General features: G+C 58.9%; 1 protein-coding gene across 12 annotated transcripts; it reads left to right on the top strand.

The window, feature by feature from the left end:
- The first annotated feature begins 707 nt into the window (after positions 1–707).
- Positions 708–22,095, top strand: PEAR1 (platelet endothelial aggregation receptor 1). 12 transcript variants are annotated; one of them, XM_032649668.1, is made up of 27 exons: positions 708–814; positions 895–1,054; positions 1,287–1,341; positions 8,427–8,494; positions 9,082–9,212; positions 10,814–10,989; positions 11,671–11,775; positions 12,130–12,230; positions 13,012–13,104; positions 13,389–13,632; positions 14,394–14,514; positions 14,713–14,849; positions 14,943–15,155; positions 15,440–15,614; positions 15,701–15,821; positions 16,566–16,729; positions 16,822–16,924; positions 17,055–17,201; positions 17,415–17,540; positions 18,475–18,603; positions 18,720–18,848; positions 19,054–19,266; positions 19,488–19,576; positions 19,685–19,823; positions 19,997–20,071; positions 20,170–20,418; positions 20,902–22,095. In XM_032649668.1, exons 6-27 carry the CDS (start codon positions 10,889–10,891, stop codon positions 21,051–21,053), a joined length of 3,126 nt encoding a protein of 1,041 aa, XP_032505559.1. In that variant the 5' UTR covers positions 708–814; positions 895–1,054; positions 1,287–1,341; positions 8,427–8,494; positions 9,082–9,212; positions 10,814–10,888; the 3' UTR covers positions 21,054–22,095. The 12 variants fall into 12 exon arrangements, 11 of the variants coding, with proteins under 11 accessions (XP_032505559.1, XP_032505569.1, XP_032505618.1 ...); XM_032649678.1 differs by having other exon boundaries at positions 8,443–8,494; XR_004352287.1 differs by lacking the exons at positions 708–814; positions 895–1,054 and having other exon boundaries at positions 1,166–1,341; positions 8,443–8,494; positions 19,432–19,576.
- The last annotated feature ends 1,252 nt before the right edge of the window (positions 22,096–23,347 follow it).

Here is a 23,347-nt window from a genome sequence, read left to right on the forward strand (position 1 = left end):
CAACAGTGAGAGGCCCGCGTACCGCAAAAAAAAAAAAAAAAAAAGGTTAAAATGGTAAAACTTATATTATTTATATTTTACTATAATAAAAAATGTAAAAGACCCTCATCGAACTGTACACTTTTAAGTGGGTACATTTTTAAATTTATGTCAATTATACTTCCAAGAAGTTGAATTGTAAAAGGCGCCAAAGAGGAACATACCTGTCTTACTCTTCCTGAACTATTGTAGATTTCTCTGTCGCGGGCGGTGGTTTGTAGTGGGAGCCCTGTAATCAGACGGACCACAGACCTTGGTTCAAATCCCGCTTTTGCCGCTTACGGATGTCCTAATTACACGAACAATGTCATGTAAATAGAACCTGTCTCGAGTTAAGGATTGAAAGAAGCAGCACCTAAAGGGCTAACGATGATGAAGGCAAATGTTAGTTGTTATGAAAATTGCCTCTGTCTCCTCAGAGACTGAGAAGGGAAGGGTGCCCCAAGAAAGGTGGGGTACAGGTTGGCGGCCTCCGGAGTGACGCCTTCTCCCAGGTTCGGTGCGCGGGCTGTGGGGAGGCGGACGCTGGCCGCGAGGTGGCGCCCAGCTCGGGTTGCCTCCGCGCGGAGGCTGCGGCGCGAGGTGCACAGAAGCGCCCGGGCCCTGGACCAAGGGGGCGGGCACAGGCGGAGACTCCGCCGAACACTGCTTCCCTGGATCACACCCTCCCTCAGGGTGCTTTCCGGCGGCCAGAGAAGCGGAGAGGGCTTTTCCCGGTGCTCCTCTCCCAGTCTGGGATGCTGTCGGTCGGTCCCCGGGTTGTATCTTTAATAAGGTAACGGTTGTTGGGCCTCAGTGGGAAGGTGCCTGACGTAGACGATCTCACTGATTCCCCTGCACCACCCCACTTTGCAGATAAGAAAGCTGAGGCCGGAGAGGCGGAGTACCCCAAGGCCGCACAGCTGGTGAAGAGTCGAGGAGGGACTCGGGCCCGGGGCCCCTGCTCTTCTCCCCTGCTCATCCCCTCTCTGCGCCCGATCCAGGCTGTCGGGTCGGCCCCGCCGCTCGGCCTCAGGTCCCACCCCTACACAGCCTCCCTCCCGGGCATTCTGGATCTCCCCTCCCCCGGCTCCCGGTTTCCTTGTCAAAACTTCCTGCCTTGGCTAGGGCCCGAGTTCCCACCCCCTTCCTGCCCCCCGCCCCTCCGCGCCCTTCCCCGCCCAGCGATCCACAACTTTCGGCCACTCCGCCGCTCTCGCAGTCGGCCTGGGACTCCACGCAGGGACCCCCGCCCTTTTCTCCTCCAGGCCCACCCCGGCGGTCCCCACCCCAGGCGGACGGCGAGATAGGGTCCCGAGGCAGGTGAGTGACCGCGCGCCCCTGGTCTCGCGACCACCCTGCACTGGGGGACCTCTGGATGGGGGGGAAAAGAGAGACCGACAGAGAGACCTGAAGGGGATGGGGCAGTGGAGAGGGGCCAAAGGGGATTGGGGGTTTCCATCCATAATGAAACAGCATGTAAATGACATGCAAATGAAGCTGTTTCCTAGCCCCTTATATGAGACTTTGTGTGTCCAGCGGCTGCCACCACCCCACTGGCCCCCTTTCAGGGCTGGAGAGAGAAGCCCTCTACTTGGCTGAAGGGATGTGTAGTGCTAAGAGCACCCACATTGGAGTCAAGGCTGCCCAGGTTCGAATCTCGACTCCTCTCCTTACCACCTGTAGGATCTTGGTCAAGAGACTTCACCTCTGTGTCTCAGTTTCTCATTTCTAAAAGGGGAATAATAAGATATAGTGCCTACGTTATGGGGTTGCTGTGAGGCTAAGATGAGCATAAACATGTCTCCTGCTTAGAACCGTGCCTGCTCAGTGTTTATTACAGTGTTGGCCCTCTCCCCACCGGGAGACACGTTTGAGGAGGATGGAGGGAAGGGACCCAGGTTTAGAGGTCCCTAGGGCTCATAGTTTTGCCGGTTTGAGGACTAAGAAGTTGGCCCAAGGCCTCAGGCATGTGGATCCCCAGAAAGCCCCATGGGCTGGTATGTGTGAGGGGGAGTGAGGGTGGGGGGCCCCGGAGCCCAGGCCCCAGCAAGGCCATCCCTAACCCCCACCCCATCTCCGGCCTCCAGTAGTGAACTTTCAGCTGTCCTGCTCTGGCCTTTTATGAGTGGCCTCTCCCGAGCTTGGGCTGTGACCCTAGTCCCCGGGGATGGGAACAGCTTGTGCTGGTCCGAGTTTCCCAGGCTCCCAGACTCAGCCAGACCTCGGCTCCAGGCAGGATTGGGCAAGGGGTCAGCTCTCAACCCTGGCCTAAGCGGGGCCTGGGTGGTCGGGGAGCTGTCTGAGTCCCACCCCATCCCAATCCATGATACAGTCCCTCTGTGTGGGCACGCGGGAGCCAGGGTGTGGGACAGCTCTCCTCTCTCCAGCTCTCTGTCTCCTGTTGCTGCCTCTCCCACTTCTGAGGTCTCCCAAAGTCTACCCGCTAAACTTGCCATTGCAGTTGGGGCTACCCTCTCTGCCACCTAGGAGCTGGGTTAGCCAGGCTCCCCTCTGTCTTCCTCTCTTCAACGGGAGGTGAAGTCGAGGGTTAGCATCTGTTTCTACACTACCCCCCCGACACACACACCCGCCGCTTCCATCCCCTATCAGACTTTCCCAGAAGAGGAAATCAGCTCTGCAGGCAGCCCCATCCACAGTTCGGAAACCTGGATAGAGATAGAGGTCGCTGGGCTGCTGTCTGCCTCCTCCCACCAACACATTCTGCTGGAGAGGGGACCTGGGCCAGGCAGGGCCTCCACCACAGTGCTCGGAGCTTCTCCTTTGAGCAGCCTTGGAAACCTTGAAAGAGAGTCCTCCCGGGATGCAAGAGGGGCCCTAGGGCCCATCCTAGCTCTGGGGAGGGTGTCTATACCAGTCCTGGGGGAGGTACCATAGAGGCTTCTCTATGGGGAAGAAGCCAGCAGGAGGAGCAAGAGAAGACGGGGAGGAGAGAGGGAAAGACAACGACAGAGATACAGAGAGACAGACAGTCACCAACAGACAAGGAAAACACAGGCAGAGGCATAGAGACTTCTGGAAACAACAAGGCCCAGAGGGAAGCGAGAGGCATATTTGGAAAAACAGAGCAGAGACTGAGAGAAAGAACAAGAAGGTGGTAGAGGAGGTAAAACAGGAGGAAGTCCGAAGACCAAAGAGAAATCACAGGGATAGAAGGACCTAAAGGGAGCAGCACAGCCTTCGGAGCTTGATAGACGTGGTCCAAATCCCCACCCCGCCTTTGGTGGGCTGTGTGACCTTGGGCAAATGACTTAACCTCTTCGGGATTTCTTTTTTCTCTTCCTTCCTTCCTTTCTTTTCTTTCTTCCTTCCTCCCTCCCTCTCTTTCCCTTTCTTTCTTGCTTTCTTTCTGCTTCCTTTCTTTCTGCATGGCTTATGGAATCTTAGTTCCCCTACCAGGGATTGAACCTGGGCCCTCGCAGTAAAAGCGCTGAGTCCTAACCACTGGACCGCCGGGGAACTCCCTGGGATTTCTTCATCTACGTAACAGGTGGCATAATAGTACCTACTTTCTAGGACTGCTGAGAGGATGAAAAGAAAGGATCCAGCTCACAATATGCATTTAACAAGGGGTAGGAATTAGTGTTAGAGCACCCACACATGGCCAGATGGAGGTCTCCAGAAACAGCACCGGGTGGGTGCTGGGCCATGGAGCTCGTGAGTCCCCTTTCCTGCCTGTGCCTCCTACCCCACCCCACATAGTGGCATCTGAGGCCTAGTCCGTCAGTGTAGGAGGTGGTGTGTGGATGGGCAGTGAGGGGTGTAGTCCCTGGGCCGGAGGTTCAGGATAAGGGCTCAGGCCCTGCGTGCGGGCACACTCCCTCCTCTCCAGGTGACTCAGTGTCCTGCACTCCCATGCACTCAGCCCAGAGGAACTTGGAGGCCAGCCCTGAGGAATTCCTGCCTGAGGTCGGGAGAGCAGGTCTGGAGACGCCTTTTACTGTGTAATGTTGGGAAGTTCTTTCTGAACTCCACCTTCCATCGACTTGCCAGTGTTGTGTCTTGAGGGCCCTAGAAGGAAGGTCCTGCTGTCTGGTGAGCCGGGGACAAGCCACAGCCTCCAAACGTCTCTCCCTGTCCCGTTTCCCACAGAGTAAGATTGGACTTACTCAAGTCGGAAAGGATTTAGAGTTTATCAGTCCATCCACTCCACACCATGTTTAATTACTGCCCACTGGGTGCCAGGCACCCTAGATGCGTGTGTGTAGGTGCTGGCCAGTGCTGGGGACACAGTGGTCAGGCAGGCAGAGAAGTGCCCTGACCCCACGGTGCTCCATTCCAGTGGGGAAGACAGACCTTAATAAAAATATAATGACCACAGGATGGGAACCTTGAAGGAACACCTGGGGGGCAAGCAGCCCACTAATAGAGCCTGGGACAAGAATGAAATTGGAGATTGTCCCAGCCTGGTAGGGAAACCAGACTCGCAAGCTGGCAGTCACAAGATGGGGTATATTACCTCATCCGTCCATCAGACTTGAGGTGCTCCCGGGCCTGTGAACTCCTGACTTGACCTGGGTTAGTCCCACGTGCCCCCAGAGGAGGGACACTGGTGCCTTCGGGGAAGTGAGTTTGGGGAAGTGTTGGGCCTCTCGGGGACTGGTCTATGTCCAGTATGGAGCCGGCCTCAGGGAAGAACTGGGGTCCTTTGGGCCACAGGGGTCCGTGTTGAGTGTGCTAAGAGCCTGGAGGAAGGTCCAAGGAAAGGGAGGAACAGGTGAGGTGCGGAGCCACTGAGGGGGCTTCCTGGAGGATACTGGCCTAGAAGGATGGGTAGGACCTGGGCATTCCAGGGGTGGCCTGGGCAGAGGTGGCCATGTGGTGAGAGGCATGTCCAGTGTGATGGGAGCAGAGGCTGGCCACCTGGGCCCTGGGCGCCCTTTCCTGCAGCGTGGGGAGCCCCAGAGGCATTAGAGGGAGACAGTGGCCAGAGCAGAACTGTGCTTTCCAACAGTATCTGGGGGTGGCAGTCAGCAGGGGGAGCTGCTCCCCGGCCTGTGTCACCCCAGGGCTTACCTCCCACCCCCCACTGCTTTGTTCTTTGAAGCAGATTCTAATCCTGCTGTTGCCTCTGCCGACCAGTTGGCCCTTGGGCAAGTCTTCTTACCTGAGACCCTCCATGGTCTCTCCTGTGAAATGGAGAGGGGTAACAATCACTCCACCTGTGGGTGGTGGTGAGGGTCCGGACTGGCTCTAGCTTCCAGTAGGCACGTGCTGAATGTTTGGTGAGTCAGAATCCCTGCAGTTTCTCTATTTCCTGATGAGTAAACAGGTCGGGCTGAGGACCCTCTAGCTTCTGTTTCCTGAGCCACAGAGAACACAAGGCCGGCCCCTCACCCCTGCTCCCTCCCCGCCCAGCCTCTGGAGCACATGCAGGCTTCCTGTCCCTCCATCCGGCAGACATGCCTGGCGTGCCGAAGGCCTGGCTAGGCTGGATGTAGGAGGGGCTCTATGTGTGTGTGTACAAGCGTGTACACGGGTGTTCTGAGTGGCACGTGGAGCAGAGAAGTCTAGGCTGCTGGCGGAGCTGGGTTAGAGGGCATCCCTGTATGGGGAGGGAAGGGAAGTCTTTGGACTCAGGATCACACTGCTGAGTGGGAAGGACTAAGTGATCCTGTCTCCATGGCAAAGAGAGGTTAGGAAAGGGCACAGAGGACAGACACAGACACAGGGGAGATCCTGAAAGACAAGAGAGCTACAGGGCGAGGCAACCTTGGCACCAAGCTAAGACACAGGGCTCGACTTGTGGATCATGGCTGGAGTTCAGCCTACACTCCATACCTGAAGGTGGATTCCCTAGTGCAGTGAACATACTGCACAACTGTACATGGTAGCCTTGATATAGAAAAGGAAGGAGAGAGGCAGAAGAGACCAAGAAACTGATGGAGGAAGAAAAACAAGACAGAAAGCAGAGAGTTTCTGATGAAGAGCAAGGCAAAAGGCAAAAAGAAAGAGGCAGAGAGCCTAGAACTTGGAGGATTCTGTTTTTGCATCGACACATGTCCACTGAGCTGCCTCTGGTCTGAGGCTCAGTTCCAGGATGGTCGTTGGAACCAACAGTTCCAACCCCCACTGAACCCTGGGAGATATGGGGTGTTATTCTCCCATTTTACAGATGAGGAAATGGAGGCTCACAGGGCTCAAGTGACATGCTTGAGGCCGTACAGCTTTTAAGTCCTAGAAGCTTTGGCCTTCAAGATGGGAAGTGGGGGAGAGAGAGACAGAGAGGAGGCACCAGTGGAAACAAGCAAGAAGCTGGAGTTGGTGCTCAGGCTGAGGGCTGGGGGGAAGTAGAATCCAGGCGTCCTGCCTCATCAACCGCCTTTGGCTTGGAGACATACCTGGCGGGCAGCCCATCGTTCTGGGGGATCAGGTTCTCTGGGGAGCCTAGTCCCCTCCCCTCCTCACTTCCTTTCTCTCTGTCAGCATCTAAGGCCCTATTCCCATTCCCGGATCATCCTGGGGGTTCTTCAGGAAAAAAAAAAAGAAAGAAACAGCTTTTCCTGGAATTCATACTCAAAGAGTATGACAGTGCCAAGGGGAGTGGAGAAGGGGTGTGATAGGTGCAGGAGGACTGAGGCTGGGGGTGCCATCGTGGAGACTGCAGTTGTTCATTGAGCTTCTTATGTAGCTCTCTAAACACTTATCTGTATCAACTCATTTATTACTCCGCAGAACAGTCCTACAAAGGGAAGTACTGTTATCCTCTCCATTTTAGAGATGAGGGAGCTGAGAGATGGGATTCGAACCCAGTTTTGAATGGGGGTGGGGGGTGGGAGGGGATGCAGAGCTCAGAGGGTATCCTTTGCTGTACCACCTCCCAGAGAAGAGCAGCTGGAAGGGAGCTGGTGGGGAAGTTCCTCTTGCTGTCTCACTTCCATCAGCCCCACTCTTGTTCTCTGCCTCCTACAGACATGGATCATCTCCTGTCCACTAGGAACTCTACTCGCCTCTCAGAGGCCCCAGACTCATCCCCCTCCTCCTAGCAGGGTTAGGATTAGAGTACAGTGAGGGTAGAGGGACTCCCCACCAGAGGAATCAGGCTGAACAGAAGAGCAGGGGAGGCGAGCTGGGTTGGGCCCTGTGTGGGCTTGGAGGCCGAGAGGGCTTGGAGGCCGAGAGGGCAGGGATACTGGGGGCTCGTGCAGGCGGGACTGGGGACTGGGTCGGGGGGGGGGGGGCCTGGCCAGGCGCCCAGCTGCTTTGCATCTCGAGGTGAAGGAGAGAGAAGTGTCAGCTCATTCTTGACTGTAAACACATCCCGGTTCCCACGCCTGTGATCGCGTTCTTGCGGCAGCCCCCAGCCTGATCCCCTTCTCCTGTCCAGCCCCCTGCCAGGCTCCCCCTCGCCATAACCAAGGCTGTTAAAAAGAGATGTAAAGCCCCTGGAATTCCCGCCTGGGCTCGGGAGAGCCTGGAACCGCAGGGATGGATCTGCCAGTCTGGGTTTGGATCCCAGCTCTGATATTACTGGCTGTGTGGCCCTGGGCAGGGAACTTACCCTCTCCTTGCCTGTTTCCTCATCAGTAAAATGAATAATCATACCTACCACAGTGGGTTGACATAAGCTTTACACGAAATGATCCATAGAAATTGCTCAGCACTCTGCCCGTGCCAACACAGTGAACAACATACGGGGTCGCACTAGTTTTCCAATTGTGAGGGAAGGTGTGTGGGTCCCTCAATCCAGAGGTGCCACGGAGGAAGGGGGCTGAGTAGGGGAAAGGCAGGGGTCATCTGTATGGGAAGAGGGAGAAGGGAGCCTACAGTGGGGGCCCCTGGGGTCAGATGGGGAGCCACTAGTTGTCTGATTTAAACCCCTTGAAGGGGCACGTGTGATCACAATAGCCCCCGTTCTGCTGGGACTGGAGGTGCTGGGGAAGGGTGGGCCAGGGTCTCAGGTTCCCTAGCCCCTCAGGGACAAAGGCTTAGATGGGAACAAGCCTAGGCAGCCAGGCTGGAGCTCTGGGCTCCTGGTCTGGCCTGTGTTCCCTCCTCAGGGTCTGGGGCTGGTGAGGCCAAACCCTGCCCCTCTCTGCCAGGATCCCCATCTCATCTCTCCCCTCCCTGCGGACCACCCACTGATCTCACCGACCCCATCCTGGCTTCCAGCCCCTTCCACTGACCAGCTGAGACCTTCTCTGTTCTCCAGTCCCACCCTGAAGCCCTTGGGAAAACAGAATCTCCCCACCCCTCTAGTTATTAGAGTCAACCCCCTGGGATTAGGGTCAGGCCCTCCACATGCTCCCCTGCCCATCTCGAGGTCCCCCTCAAAGTCCCCCGGGGGGAACCATTTCCTCCAGAAGTTGGTTAAGAGGAGGTGGCTGGTGGGAGGGGGCTGCTGTAGATGAGAGGAAGGACAGCCCCTCCCCTTTGCACCTCATCAGGGCCTTCCTGCTGCAGGTCTTGTCCATGTCACCGCAGCCTGGAGCTCCGCGGACAGATCCAGGCCCAGGTAAGTCTGGGGGTCCCTGTGTGGCTGGAGATGAGGCTCGCCCGGGGACAAGGGTGATGACCCTGTATCCAGACAGATTGAGCTCCAATTGGAGGACAGGACCCGCATGCCAGGGGCACAGTGGGGCTGCAGGAAGAGGGGAGTGCGGACCAGACTGAGGGATGAAGAGGGGGAGATACGTGGGGGGCTTGGGGTCCTGTCCATGGGCTTGCTGCCATGCACACTCGAGGGAGAAGTGGGGAGAAGGTCAGCTGGGATCAGACAGGGTGGGCCTGGGAAGGTGACCAGAGCAGGGCTGGGGTGAAGGGCAGAGTCTGGGGATATTGGGAGAGGGAGCCAACTGTTGGGGAGGGAACTGGGGGTTGTGTGGTGGAAGGTCCAGACTATGAAGGGCTGAAGGGCACTCCTGACTGTGGCCTGGCTCCCTGAGGCCAGGCTGCACCCCTCCCCCAGCCTCCCCCACATCCTACCTTCCAAGTTCAGGGTGGTGGGAGGACAGAGCCACCCCACGCTCTGCCCATGACCATGCTGCCTGCGGCCCTCCCCACATACACACATTCTAGCCAGGCTCTGTTTCCTGGTTTCAGGCTCCGTATCATGAGCACCGGGATCCCCCAGGACACTCTCTGGGCTCCTCAGGCCCAGGGGCCCAAGGGCCCTGTCGCCCTGCCCCTGGCTCACCTGAGTTTCTCAGGCCCCAGGATGCCATAGAGGCCTGGTGAGTTACCTGGGGACTGAGGATGGATGGGAGGGACACAAAAAAGACTACAGGTGGAGATCTGCCCTGGCGGAGCTGTGATGGGGCCACTAACCAGAGTCATGGGCAGGCCTTGCTGCTTTGCAAGACAGGAGGGGGGTGGTGGGTAGAAATTTGCGGTGGGTAGGAGGGAGCCTGGGGAGGAGAGGTGGGCCAGCCCAGCTGCTGAGAGGGTGGGGAGCAGGCTGGAGGGTTTACTGCTGGGGCAGAACGCAGCAGTGGGGTGCGGTTAGGTTAGGGAGCATCCCTGTGAGCGCTGCCCTGATGGGAGCTGAGAGCGGCCCGCTGGGACCCTGGGAGTGTGTGGGTGGAGGGCCTGGGGTGGGGCCTGGAGGCAGGCATTCCAGAGATACTCAGGGGGCTAAGGGGCCAGCTACCACGACCTTTCTCTCTTCTCGGGGAAAATTATAAGCAGATGTGGACGCCTCAGGGCGGCGTAGAGGAGGGAGCCGGGCCGGGGCAAGTTAACAGAGAATCTGAAACTGGCGGGGTGGGGGGCGGCGGGTGCTCTAGGGCCTCAGCTGCTCCTGAGCTCAGGAGCCAGAAAGAGACTCCTCTGAGGTCCTGACCTGCTTCCCACCCACTGGGCGAGGCCTGGGGGTGGAGGAGAGGGGGAGGAGCCCATTTCCAGATGGCTGGTGGGTGGTCACAGGGAGGTGGCGGCTTCTCCTGAAGCCTGAGGCCAGGCTGGGGACTCCCTGGGTGATAGCACCTAGAGCTGGGTGCAGAGGTATGCTGGCAAGGCTTTAGCAACCGGCTTCGGTGGGGGGCTGGGTGGGGGGATGGCCGTGATTTGTGATGTTTGCTGATTTCCACCCCCATGCTTGGTTTCAAGCTACTACTGTGACAGCACTGAACAAGGAGTTGGGAAGAGAAGTCATGATTGGCTCTCAGAAGTCAGTATGCGCCCTGCCAGCGCACCAGTGGTGGGGAGGGGCCTCCTTCAAGGTCACCTGGACCTAGCCCTACTCCCACCCCATAAAGCAGGAAGCCCCTAACAGCATCAGGGTGGTTTTGGCCTCTGCCTGCCTACATCCAGTGATGGGGAGCTCACCACCCGAGGTCGCTGATTCCATCACAGAACTGCTTTGACCGTTGGAAAGTTCTTCCTCTAACTGAGCCCAAGTTGGCTTCCCTTATAACTTCCCTTCATCGGCTTGGTATAATATCAAAGTGCCCTGGGTAGGGGCTGTGCTGGGGACTGGGAATTCAGGCACAGGTCCCTGCCTCTAGAGGTCATGGTCAGGGAACAGGCACTAGAACAGTGGTGTGTGGGTGAATGGTGCTGGGGGTCCCGGAAGGGATGGGTGGGGGCAGTCTGCCAGTGTGGATCGGGAAGCAGGGCAGGGAAAGAGGGGTGTGACACTTGGGCTAGACCTTGGAAGGTGAGTGCTTAAAGTGAAGAATGGGGGGGAGGACGTCCAGACAGAGGAAACCGTGTGAGAAAGTCTCAGAGGCATGGCCGTGCTCCATCTGGTCAGGAATCAGACCTGGAGCCTGGGAAGCCTGGGCCAGAGGACCAGAGCCTCATCTCTTCTGCCACCCCTGCTTGGTCTCTGCAGAGACTTGGCCCTCCAGGTTTGTGGCTGCAGTGCCCCTCACCTGCTCCACACCTGGCCCTGTCACAGGCCTCAGCAATGTCACCACCTCTGCGGGCCCTCTTTCTCCTGGCCCTGGGCCTGGGGCTGGCTGGAACCCTCAACCCCAAGGACCCCAACACCTGCAGCTTCTGGGAAAGGTGAGAGAGGGCCCCTGCTGTGCCTTGAGGGCTGCAAGCCCCCAGCTCCCCATTCTCCCCACTGGGGCTCCTCTTTCCAGTTCCCTCCCTTGCCTCCTTCCCTTTCTCCAGCCCTCACCTCCCTCCTATTTCTGCTTCTACTCTCTCTGCTCCCCTAGATGGGATGCCTCTGATTCCATCCCCATCTTGATCTTGTCTCAGTCTCCATCTCAGCTGTGACCCTGTCCTTTCTTTATCCCCATCCCTTGGTCCCTGTGCGAGGCTAGCTGCAGGACAGAGCACAGGGTAGGAGCCATTCACTATGGGACAAGCAGAGGGGCTGGCCCAGGGAGAGCCCAGGGGACAGGGCTGGGCAACAAGGCCCAGGGCAAGATTTGGCCAGAAGTGCTTCAACCCATCTCCATCAGCTGGGCCCAGAAATCGGTTCTAGCTCAATTTCCCCACATAGGGAGAAGGAGGCGGTGGGGACTGGAGGGCTGGAATGGAATATTCCCAGGAATATTCCAACTCTGGGAGGATCCCTCCAGATTGAAGCAGGACAGATGGGGGGGTCCATCCTAGGCTCGAGGGAGCAAGCCTAAATATCCCTCACTGTGGCCAAGCCCTCTCACCCCTGCTCCGCTCTGCCAGCTCAGACCTCTCTCCCTGCCCTGGGCCCCGACTCCATTCCCTGTCTTGCAGCTTCACCACCACGACCAAGGAGTCACACTCCCGCCCCTTCAGCCTGCTCCCCTCGGAGCCCTGTGACCGGCCCTGGGACAGCCCGCACACCTGCCCCCGGCCCACGTGAGTGTCCATCCCCCTCCATCGGCAGATGGGTGCCAGAGGAGCTGCCTCGGCCCGGGCCTTGCCCCTCTGTACCCCCATTCTTTTCTCAGAACCTTTAGAGTTCAGAGGAAGCATCTGGCCTCAGGGCACTCAAGGCATGTTGTGTGTGGGGTATGTGTGTTTGGGGTGTGCAGGTATGGTGTACTGTGTGCATGTGTGTGGCCAGATGGGAGGCAAGGAGGGAATGTTCTATGCTACTCCAGCTCAGAGTGTTGGGCAGTGCCCCAGGCCTCCCCCAGTGCCGCACTGTGGAAGGTTGGAAGCCGGGGCCTCTGCGGGGAGGACTGAGGGCCACCTCTGGGTCTCCCCCAGGGTTGTCTACCGGACCGTGTACCGCCAGGTGGTGAAGACGGAGTACCGAATGCGCCTGCAGTGCTGCCAGGGCTTCTATGAGAGCAGCGGAGCCTGTGTCCGTGAGTCCTGGGTGGGGCCGTGGAATGAGTGGAGCCTAGGCCACCTAGTCCTTCCCTGCCCTCACCAGGGTGGGGCTACTCCTCTGCTCTCCGCTGGCCCTGTTGTCTCTAGGGACAAAGCTGCCACTTCATACCTCTGTCTCTAGCTGTCCCTATGTCTCTCCCACCCTCTCTCTCCATGTCCCTCAGCAGTCTCTGGCTCTGCATCTCTGTCTCTGGGCTGCCTGTATCTCTCTGTCAACGTGTCTCAGGACTCCGTGTCTGGCACTCTCTCTGACTCTTCCTGTCCCTGTCTCTCTGTTGCTATCTGTCTCGACCTGTCGCCGTCCAGTCTCTCCTGTCCCCCGCCCCCAGCACCCTGAAACCCCCAGAGCAGAGCCCGCTCTGTCTGTCTCTCTCCTTCTCTCAGCCTTGGACCATCACCAGCCCCTACAGAGACCCCTGCCCAGCCTGAGCCCCCAGCCCAGCCCCTACCCTCTCTCTGGACAGCATCCATGTCTGGTCCCTACGTGAGGAACCCCGCCTGCCCATTTCCCAACAAGGTGCTTCCAGAATTTCACAGAAAGGAGCTCGGGAGTCCGGAATCCTGAGGTCTTGACAAGCTCTGACCTGAGTTGCTTTACTCTCAGTCTCTTTGCATCTTAGAGGCAGAACTGCTGCTTGGCGAACTCCAGGTCCCTGGTGTGGGAGGAAGCTGGGGTTAGGCTTCAGAGAATAAAAGGTGGGTACGGCAGGGGTGGAAGCATCTTCTCACACACACCCCACCCCATCTCTGCCCCAGCGCTTTGTGCTCGGGAGTGTGTTCATGGCCGCTGCGTGGCACCCAATCAGTGCCAGTGTGTGCAAGACTGGCGGGGCGACGACTGCTCCAGTGGTGAGTGGCTGGTGACGGCAGGGCATGACCCCTTGTGCCTCCAGGGATGCAGAAGCCTTGGGCACACCCTCCCTACCAGGGCACAGGTGCTTAGGCCCCCAGGGCGATCACCCAGCAGAGTCCCACTGCAGCCAGCAGCCTTTTCTGGAGGTGTGGTACAGGGGGAGGGGCCAAAGCCGGGCATGGGGGCATGTGTGGGGGCCAGGACACAGAGACCGGAACTAACTGGAGGCTGGGGAGGGGAAAGACCCCTGGTGACCCCCTTCCGCTCTCCCATCCCACAGCTTGTGCCCTGGGAGTTTGGGGGCCACAGTGTGACAAGCCCTGCAACTGCGGCAACAGCAGCTCCTGTGACCCCAAGAGTGGGGCATGTTCCTGTCCCTCTGGGCTGCAGCCTCCACACTGCTTTCGGCCCTGCTCCCCTGGCCGCTATGGCCCTGCCTGCCAGTTCAGCTGCCAGTGCCATGGGGCACCCTGTGACCCACAGACCGGAGCCTGCCTCTGCCCCCCAGAGAGAACTGGGCCCAGGTGTGTAACAGGAGGAACACACACTAATGGGATCGCAGACACAGGATGCACGGGCATATGTGGGGACACAAGGGGACTCAGCATCCCAAACGTGGGGTTGGAGTCAAGAGGCCCAGACCCTGGTCCCAGCTTTGCTGCTCGCTGGATGAGCAACCTTGAGCAAATCATTGACTCTTCACGTGTTTGTTTCCGGTCTGCAAAATGGGAGCAGTATCGTCCACCTAGAAGGTTTGCTGTGAAGATAACATGAACTAGCGTGTGAGCGAAAGCACGTCCCAAATTGGGGCTGAGACAGGGACGCAGAGAACCCTACTGCAAGGCAGGGTGCAGGGAGAGCTGGGGAGTCACAGGAGGGAGAATGTGCATCTAGCTGGAGATCAAAGATCCAGCTTCATGGAGGAGCTCTGGCGTTGAGCCCTCAGGATAGAAAACCACGGCAGGCAGACGTGTTGCCCCCAGAGGGACAAGCATGAGCAAAGGTAGAGGTGGAGCAGAGGGTGCGTGGAGAGCACACGGCACCCATGGCTCTTCGCTCTACCCCTCCTGATGGGGCTGGGTGTCCCTGCCATTTCCAGTCCTGGAAACGTTTGTTTTTTGATCCCTGCAGTACCCAACAGGGAAGCGGGGGTGAGACTCACTGAGCCCTGGGGTCGGGCCTTCCTCTTGGGGAGGGCCTGTTTGTGGTTGACCAGTCCTTGGAGGCAAAGGGGGAAGCAGGTACTGCTTGTTTACATACTGACCTCACCCCCTCTGCCCAACAGCTGCGAGGTGTTCTGTTCACAGGACAGTGTTGGCTTCTTCTGCCCCAGCACCCCTCCTTGCCAAAATGGGGGTGTCTTCCAGGCCTCTCGGGGCTCCTGCAGCTGCCCACCTGGCTGGATGGTATGAAGGGTGGGGCCTGTGGGTATGAATTCTGTGGGCGGTTCTCTATAGGGCTCCCAGGAGGATGTGTGTGAGGTGGGTAGGCTGTGTGGGCCCTGGAGAGGTTTGAGGGTTTGGGATGTAGGGGTATTGACGGGTCCTGTGGCCGTGGGGAGAGGGCTGGGCTCCTGGGGCTCTGTCGACCTCTCACCCCCACAGGGCACCATCTGTTCCCTGCCCTGCCCCGAGGGCTCCTATGGACCCAACTGCTCCCAGGAATGTCGCTGTCACAACGGAGGCCTCTGCGACCGGTTCACCGGGCAGTGTCGCTGCGCTCCGGGATACACAGGGGACCGGTGAGTAGTGTTGGCCTGGGGTGCGAGTGGCCTGGGGTGGGCCGGGAGCGGCGGCGGGCTGCGTGGCCAGGCTCACTCCCACGAGGTGCCCAGGTGCCGTGAGGAGTGCCCCGTGGGCCGCTTCGGGCAGGACTGTGCTGAGACTTGTGACTGCGCCACGGGCGCCCGCTGCTTCCCGGCCAACGGCGCGTGTCTGTGCGAACACGGCTTCACTGGGGACCGCTGCGCCGAACGTCTCTGCCCCGACGGCCTCTACGGCCTCAGCTGCCAGATGCCCTGCACCTGCGACCCGGAACACAGTCTCAAGTAGGCCGCGGGCACTGTGGTCAAGGGGTCTGGAGGCCAGTGGGAGAGGCCTTCGGTGCTGAAGCCACCGGAGTCACAAAAAGGACTTAGGGCGGGGCAGATCTCACAGAAGGGAAAAGGGAGGGGCCTCGGGGACGGGGAGAGACCGCTCTCAGAACAGCACCGAGCCTCCCCGATGTCCGCCTCAATTCGGCGATGCTCGGCTCCCACCACGCGGAGGGGGCGGGGAAGTCGACCTGCGGACCCGGCCTCAGACCGCTCCGCGCCCCCGCCTCCGCCCGCAGCTGCCACCCGATGAGCGGGGAGTGCTCTTGCCTGCCGGGCTGGGCGGGCCTCCACTGCAACGAGAGCTGCCCGCAGGACACGCACGGGCCCGGCTGTCAGGAGCACTGCCTCTGCCTGCACGGCGGCGTCTGCCAGCCCGACAGCGGCCTCTGCCGGTGCGCGCCCGGCTACACGGTGAGGCGCGCCCCGCCGCGAGGGAGGTGCCGGAGAGGCCCGGGAGCCCGCCCGCTCCTCTCACTGGTGCTCCCGCCCGCTCTCAGGGCCCGCACTGCGCTAGCCTCTGTCCCCCTGACACCTATGGAGTCAACTGCTCCGCACGCTGCTCCTGCGAAAATGCCATCGCCTGCTCGCCCATCGACGGCACCTGCGTCTGCAAGGAAGGTAACGGGTTGGGATCTCCCGGAAGGGGATTTGGGGGCGGGGCCATGCGAAGAAGGGAGGGACCAAGGGTAGGGGCAGGCCAAGGGTAGGGGAGAGGCTGCAGGGTAAGGGTGGAGGCACTGGTCAGCAGCTGGACTGCTGGGAAAGTAGCCAGGCTACTTCCTTCCTGGAATATCCGCTTTGCTTTTTTTCAAACACAAAAATCCCAATTGTCCTTAAAGGCCCAGGCCAGAGGTACCTCTTTGCAGATCATTCCTCATCCTCAGACATACAGAATCACAGAATGGCAGCTCCAGCAAGGGCCTCGGAGATCTACCAGGGGTGGCACGTTGGCAACCTTTAGGCTAGATTCGGACACAGATATGTTTTGTTTGACTAGCTCTCTATCAGATTTAACAAAAGTCCAGTCTCCAGTCCCCACTCCTCCCTATTGTCTTACACATGATCTGGAGAACTCATTTAGTTACCTGTTGGGGCCTCTGTAAGCATTTGGGTTTGCTGCCACCCTCCTTCATTTTGCAGAAGAGGCAACCAAGACCCAGAAGGTGGTGGTGCATCCCCAGCGGTCTTTCAACCTTCTGTCCAACATCCAACAGTTTCTATGCTTGTCTCCTATGCGGTCATGGGCATCCCCACCCCCAGCCCCAGCTCATAGTGCAGAGCCTGGCAGAGCCAATGCCCAGTGTGTGCTTGCTCAGGAGGGGAGCCAGGTCCCCATGCCTACTTGCAAGTCCCCTCTTCCAGGTTGGCAGCATGGTAACTGCTCCGTGCCCTGCCCGCCTGGAACCTGGGGCTTCGGTTGCAATGCCAGCTGCCAGTGTGCCCACGAGGCAGCCTGCAGCCCCCAAACCGGAGCCTGTACCTGTACCCCTGGGTGGCACGGGACCCACTGCCAGCTCCCCTGCCTGGTAAGTGCACAACAGTCTGCCTGCCTGGGGGAGGGAAGGGCACAGCACCCCCCAACTGACTGGCGTATCCTACCCTCCACTCCCTCTCCAAGAAGGGGATGTTTGGTGAAGGCTGTGCCAGCCGCTGTGACTGTGACCATTCTGATGGCTGTGACCCTGTTCACGGACACTGCCAGTGCCAAGCTGGCTGGACAGGTGAGCGTTCTGGGTGTCCAGGCCCCAGGCTTACTGTGGAGTTGAGGGGTGCATCCCACAGGACATGTGTTCAGAAGAAACCCTACGGAAGGGGGGGCCACAGGCCAGTCTCATCCTACCCCTCTCACAGGTACCCGCTGCCACCTGCCCTGCCCTGAGGGCTTCTGGGGAGCCAACTGTAGCAACACCTGCACCTGCAAGAATGGGGGCACCTGCATCCCTGAGAATGGCAACTGTGTGTGTGCACCTGGATTCCGAGGCCCCTCCTGCCAGAGATGTGAGGCTCCCTCCCCTCCCCCTGCCTGCCAGCAGTAATGGGCAGTGTAGTGTCAGATGCCTGGAGCTCCCACTCTACCCCTCTTGGTCTCTTGTGCTGACTCCAGTCTTTGGGCCGGTTGCTGCAGTGGGAGGGAGGGAGGGAGAGAGTGGGGTCATGGGCTGACTGAGGGTTGGCCCCTGCCCCTGGTCACCACGAGCCCCTTTCGCCCAGCCTGTCAGCCCGGCCGCTACGGCAAACGCTGTGTGCCCTGCAAGTGTGCTAACCACTCCTCCTGCCACCCTTCGAATGGGACCTGCTACTGCATGGCTGGCTGGACAGGCCCTGACTGCTCCCAACGTATGTGGTGGCTCATGTGTCAGAGCATGTGTGCATGCTGAGGGGGTGGGCTGAGGACCAGAGGCTTCCTTTCCCCTGCTCCTGGGTATAAAAGCCTCTGAACCCACCTCGATTCAGCCATTTATATAAACACTATAAACAAAAATTTATTGGGCATCACCTACATGCTGGGTATTGTTCTAGGTGCCTAGGATGCAGCAATGAACAGATCAGGGAAAAAAATTCCCTGCCCTTCTGCATGGGAGGCCTGAGAAAAGCAGTGTTTGTACGGGGGCGGGGAAAAACATGAGCTCAGTTTTGGACATGTTCTTTTTTTCTTTTGGATTTGCCAACTTATTTTTATTTATTTATACATGGCCTCTTTCCCACATAAATATAAGAAGGACATCATGGAAAAGATTAGTCCAGAAAACTGAGTCAAACAAATTTTGAAAAGGGGAAATGAGAAGCCATTACCACGAAAAAGATGGGCAGGGTAGAGGGAAGTAATCTTGGACAAGAGTTTTTCCATAGAATTCAGTAACTACTCTTAGATTTTTTGCTAGTGTCAGATACACAAAAATTATGCCTTGAATAGTGTAGACACTTATTTCTCTCTTATGTTAAAAAAAAAAAAGGTCTAGAGCTAAGCAATATAGGATAGTTTGGAAGCCTTTGGTTGTCTGGCCCTGGTCACGTTATTTTGAAAGTCTGTCAGATAGGCAAGTGCAGAAGTTAAGCAGGCAGCTGGGCACGTGGGTCTGGAGTTCAGGCAAGACACAGGGCTGCGGATAAGCATTTGTGAGTCATCAGTGTGTAGATACGGTTCAAAGCCTTGGTGCCCCTGGGGAGACCAAAGCTGAGCTGAAGAGTTCAGCGATGCTGGGGGCTGAGAAATCACTCAGGGGGGGGCTGGCCCTGCCCGCCAGACAGGCTCCAACCTTGTCTCCTGCAGCGTGCCCTCTAGGACACTGGGGGGCCAACTGTGCCCAGCTCTGCCAGTGTCGCCATGGCGGGACCTGCCACCCCCAGCATGGGAGTTGTTTCTGTCCCCCAGGCCGGACCGGACATCTCTGCTTGGAAGGTACCAGCAGAAGGGGAACTCCATGCCCCTGCCTCCAAGTCAGCCCTAGCCTGAGGAGGGGACCGCTGTTCCCTGGCCCCTCTGATCCCCGCCTGCCTCCTCGGCTCTCTAAACAGGCTGCTCTCCAGGGGTGTTCGGTGCCAATTGTTCCCAACCATGCCAGTGCGGTCCTGGAGAGAGGTGCCACCCAGAGACTGGGGCCTGTGTGTGTCCCCCAGGGCACAGTGGTGCCCCCTGCAGGATTGGTGAGTTCTCATCTAGCCCCCTCCCTACCCACACCCCGCCCCGCACTGTCCCCAGGGAACCAGGACACAGGTACATGCCCAGGTCTCTGCTAGGTGGTACCCTTGTATCACCCTGCCCCTCTACTGGGGCCTCTCCCATGCATGCATCCCCAGCTCACCAGTAGGGCCAAGACACTGTCCTGAGTGACCACCCCATCCCCCACAGGAAGCCAGGAGCCATTCACCATGATGCCTACCTCTCCAGTGGCCTATAACTCACTCGGGGCAGTGATTGGCATTGCAGTGCTGGGATCCCTGGTGGTGGCCCTGGTGGCGCTGTTCATTGGCTACCGCCATTGGCAAAAAGGCAAAGTGCACCATCACCTGGCAGTGGCCTACAGCAGCGGGCGGCTGGACGGCTCTGAGTACGTTATGCCAGGTGAGCTGGCCTGGGGGCGGGGACGCACATGAGTGGCTGGCTTTTAGGTACAGGGCAGATGGGGTGCGGGGCTCCTGCATCCCTCCCTGGACCTTGTAGGTGGGAAGCGGGGAGTTGGAGAGAGTGAGAGAGGTCAGAAGGCTGATTAGGGATCTCCTGGAACAGGCCCAGGCTGGTCTCTGGCCGGGCAGGTCACCCTGCAACTGTGTCTGTCTGTGCAGATGTCCCTCCGAGCTACAGTCACTACTACTCCAACCCCAGCTACCACACCCTGTCTCAGTGCTCACCTAACCCCCCGCTCCCTAACAAGGTCAGTGTTGGGGGTGGGGATGCACTCTGGATGCCCTGTGGGCACAGCCCGGTTCTCCGGAAAGCTCCAGCCGTGCACGCTCTCCCTGTCCCACCCCTCCCCTGCCAGGTCCCAGGCAGTCAGCTCTTTGCCAGCCTCCAGGCCCCTGAGCGGCCAGGTGGAGCCCACGGGCATGATAACAACCACGCCACACTGCCTGCTGACTGGAAGCACCGCCGGCAGCCCCCTCCAGGGCCTCTGGACAGGGGTAGGAGCCTGGGGCCCAAGGCCTCTGGTGAGGGGGGATGTGTACAGCCCAGCGTCCTGCTTCATCTGAGTGCGTGTGTCTGTGGAAAGGGATTCTGGGCCCCAGTTCTAGAGGAGGTGGGACCTTGGGCAGGGGACCAGGGGCCTGATTGCAGGTTGCTTTCTCCTCCTCAGCTAACAGCCACCTGGACCGAAGCTACAGCTGTAGCTACAGCAACAGGAATGGCCCAGGCCCCTTCTACAGTAAAGGTGAGGGCAGGGCAGGGCGGGGGAGCGAGGGAGGGAGCTGCGCTGGGGTTTAGGGGCCAGTGCCTCCACCGAGCCTGATTTCTTTCCCCTATCTTTAGGGCCCATCTCTGAAGAGGGGCTGGGGGCCAGTGTGGCTTCCCTGAGCAGTGAGAACCCCTACGCCACCATCCGGGACCTGCCCAGCCTGCTAGGGAGCCCCCGGGAGAGCAGCTACATGGAGATGAAAGGCCCTCCCTCAGGGTCTCCCCCCAGGCAGCCGCCTCAGCTCCGGGACAGCCAGAGGCGGCGACACCCCCAGCCAGAGAGAGACAGTGGCACCTATGAGCAGCCCAGCCCCCTGACCCATGGTGAGCCTTCCTTCTCCACTGGGGCAGAGAGAACAGGGACCAGGGAGGTGGGAAAAGAGAAGGGACCGAGGGCGAGAATGCGGAGTGGGCATGAAGTGGCAGCAAGAGCAGGGCCTTTGGGGGTCAGACTTGGGCTCAAACCAGGCATGACGTTTGGGAAGTCACACTGCCTCTTAGAGCCTGTAGGTGGCGGTACCTCCCTCAGAGGGCTGAGGATTTGAAATGGTGGTTTTACAGCACCTGAGCTGTAGACTTGATACCCAGAAAAGGTGGGAACAAGGCAGGTGACAGAGCATCTTCCTATCCTGTGAGGTGGGCGGGTCGAGATGGGCTCCCCCACTGGCAGCTGAGGAGCTGCACAAACTGGCCTATAGCCAGGCACTATGCATCCGTCTTCCGGTAGAAGAGGCTGGAGAGGGGAGGAGAGTGGTGGGAAGTGGGAGGAGCCGCCTCCTTCTCATCTTCATCCCTCTCTGTCTCCAGACCGAGACTCTGTGGGCTCCCGGCCGCCTCTGCCTCCGGGCCTGCCTCCTGGCCACTATGACTCACCCAAGAACAGCCACATACCTGGACACTATGACTTGCCTCCAGTACGGCATCCCCCGTCACCCCCACTTCGGTGCCAGGACCGTTGAGGAGCCAAGATGGTGTGCAGAGGTCAGCACACCGGTTCTTTGCTGCTCAAGGCTAAGGACAGAGCCCGCTGTACCCTGCCAGGAGCAGGGAGAGGACTGGCCGGCCGTGAACATGAACATGTTTAATAGAGGAAGTGAATGGAGAGGAGATGGGAGCCTGGCTCCCAGGTTCTACCATGGGAAACACTGGTCAGCAGGAAACCTGTGTTCCTTTTCCCCAACCCATTGCTCCCCAAGGCCCCCAGGGCCCTGTATACATAAACTGGTGGGTTGAATGTTGCTGGATAACTCTGATTTCAGATTGCTGTAAGAAGTGTATATTGGGTAACTTTTCTGTGCACTCCCGGGCTAGGCTCTGTGTGTGCGTGCATGCGTGTTTTCAGAGGCGTACCAGGCACTGATCCTGTCCTGGGGCACTCACTATATAGTGGAGAGGCAGCCCAAACCCAGTTAACTCTAGAAATAGCGTGACTGGCCTCCCTGCATTCATTTGGTACTCCCGCCAACCAACCGCTTCAAAATACAAGCTGGTTAGGTTACCCCTGCCTGAAAGTCTCCGTGGGTGCCCCATGGCCCTTGGGCTACAGTCAAAATTGTCCAAGGCCTTAAAGGCTTTGCTGGCCTGGCCTGCCTGTCTCTTCAGCCTCACTCTGAACTGTGTTCCCTGTCACTCTGCCCCAGTCACACTGGCCTCTACGTCCTCCTATCAGCCACACGTCTTCCTACTACAGGGACTTGGCACATCTGGAATGCTCTTCCTCCCCCACTCACCGGTTAACTCCTGCTTGTCCCTCACACCCCGTGTTCTCTTTCACAGCACTGGTTACTGATGTGTTCATGTACCAGTTACCTGCAGAAGGCCTACAGGGTGCCAGGCACCTCTGTAATGTGTTTTTTTTTTTTTAGTGTGATTATTTGATTAATCTCTGCCCCCCCCACCAGACTCTTAAGTTCCCTGAAAGCAGGAATCCTGTGTTTATGTTCAACACTGGCTCCCCTTGGCACATGGTAGGCACTCAATAAATGTTCCCCCGAAGGCTGAGTGGCGGAGTGAGTTAAAACTATCAGTGGTAAGTGCTGGCAAGTGCTAAGATAGCTGGGCAAACTGGTGCTCTGAGAGCTGAAAGACTGCATAGGTCAGAGTCTTCCCCAAAGGGTGGCGTTTCTACAGGGGAACAGCGCAGAAGCTCAATGGTGGGAAGGTCTGGGAGTGGTGGTCGGGGAGGGTAACAGACTGGAGTGGGGAGGCTGGAGCCCGGAAAGCAGAGGGGAGAGAGCATACTCTGATGGGGGCCCAGTAGGGTCTAGGCTACCTGAGGACTTTGAATCCAAGATTTCTTGGAAGCGTGACCCGCCTCCTAAACTCGTTAGCGGATCAACTAAGTCCCCAGACCTCCAGGAGGCTACATATATATGGGGTCGAGATTACAAACCCAGAGCCACGCCAGCTCGCTAACTCGGTGGGTCTCTCTGGGCCTTTTCCATCAGGAGTCCTCTCCTTACAGGGTAGGAGGGCCGACCCCAGAGAGTGGATCTGTCTCCAACCGGACCCTGTTTCCCTAGATTCCTCCGACTGCCGCTATCTCTAATACACGGGGTCGGATCCCGGCTTTCCCCGGTTCAGTTTCTCGGGTGACTTTGGACAGCTCCTCGCCCGCCCCCTAGCCCCGCCTCTCCGTCCTGGTCTCGCTCTAGCCCAGCCCCCTCCACTCCGGTCCAGTCCGGTATCCACTCATCTTCCTCCGCCACGGCTCCGCCCAGGTCCTTCTCCTTCCGCACAGGGTCCGCCGGGTCCGGCCCTCCAGGGCTCCAGGGCTCCCCTGCCCCTGTGACCCAGGGCTGCCCAGGCTCCGCTCCGGCCCCGCCCTTCTCGGCTGCCCTAGTTCCGCGGCTCCGCCTTCCGGGCTCCTTCCGCCCCCTGATGACTCTGTGGTGCCCCCTGTCGGCCTCGCGTGCGCTCTGTGGTTGCCCCTTGCCCTCGGGCCCGCCCACCTCGCGTGGTTGTCTTGGAGAGGGACGCTGAGGCGACGCCGCGGCAGGCGGGTCCCGCCTGTGGACGCGGAATAGAGCCCCTTGATTCGGCCACCTCCAGGGCGAGCCGCACAGAATCCCGTCCTGCCTCCTTGCCCCCGTGAGTGTCCCCAGAGTCTCTGCGGACGGCACCAGCATGTCGGGCGAGGCGAGCGCACCAACAATGGCCTCACCCAGGGCCCCGCGTCCCGGGATCCAGAAGTCATCCGGTGCAGTGACCAGGAAAGGGGACCGCGGGGCCAAGGAGAAGCCGACGACCGTCC

This window comes from Phocoena sinus, chromosome 1 (genome assembly GCF_008692025.1).
Source record: "Phocoena sinus isolate mPhoSin1 chromosome 1, mPhoSin1.pri, whole genome shotgun sequence".
NCBI lineage: Eukaryota > Metazoa > Chordata > Mammalia > Artiodactyla > Phocoenidae > Phocoena > Phocoena sinus.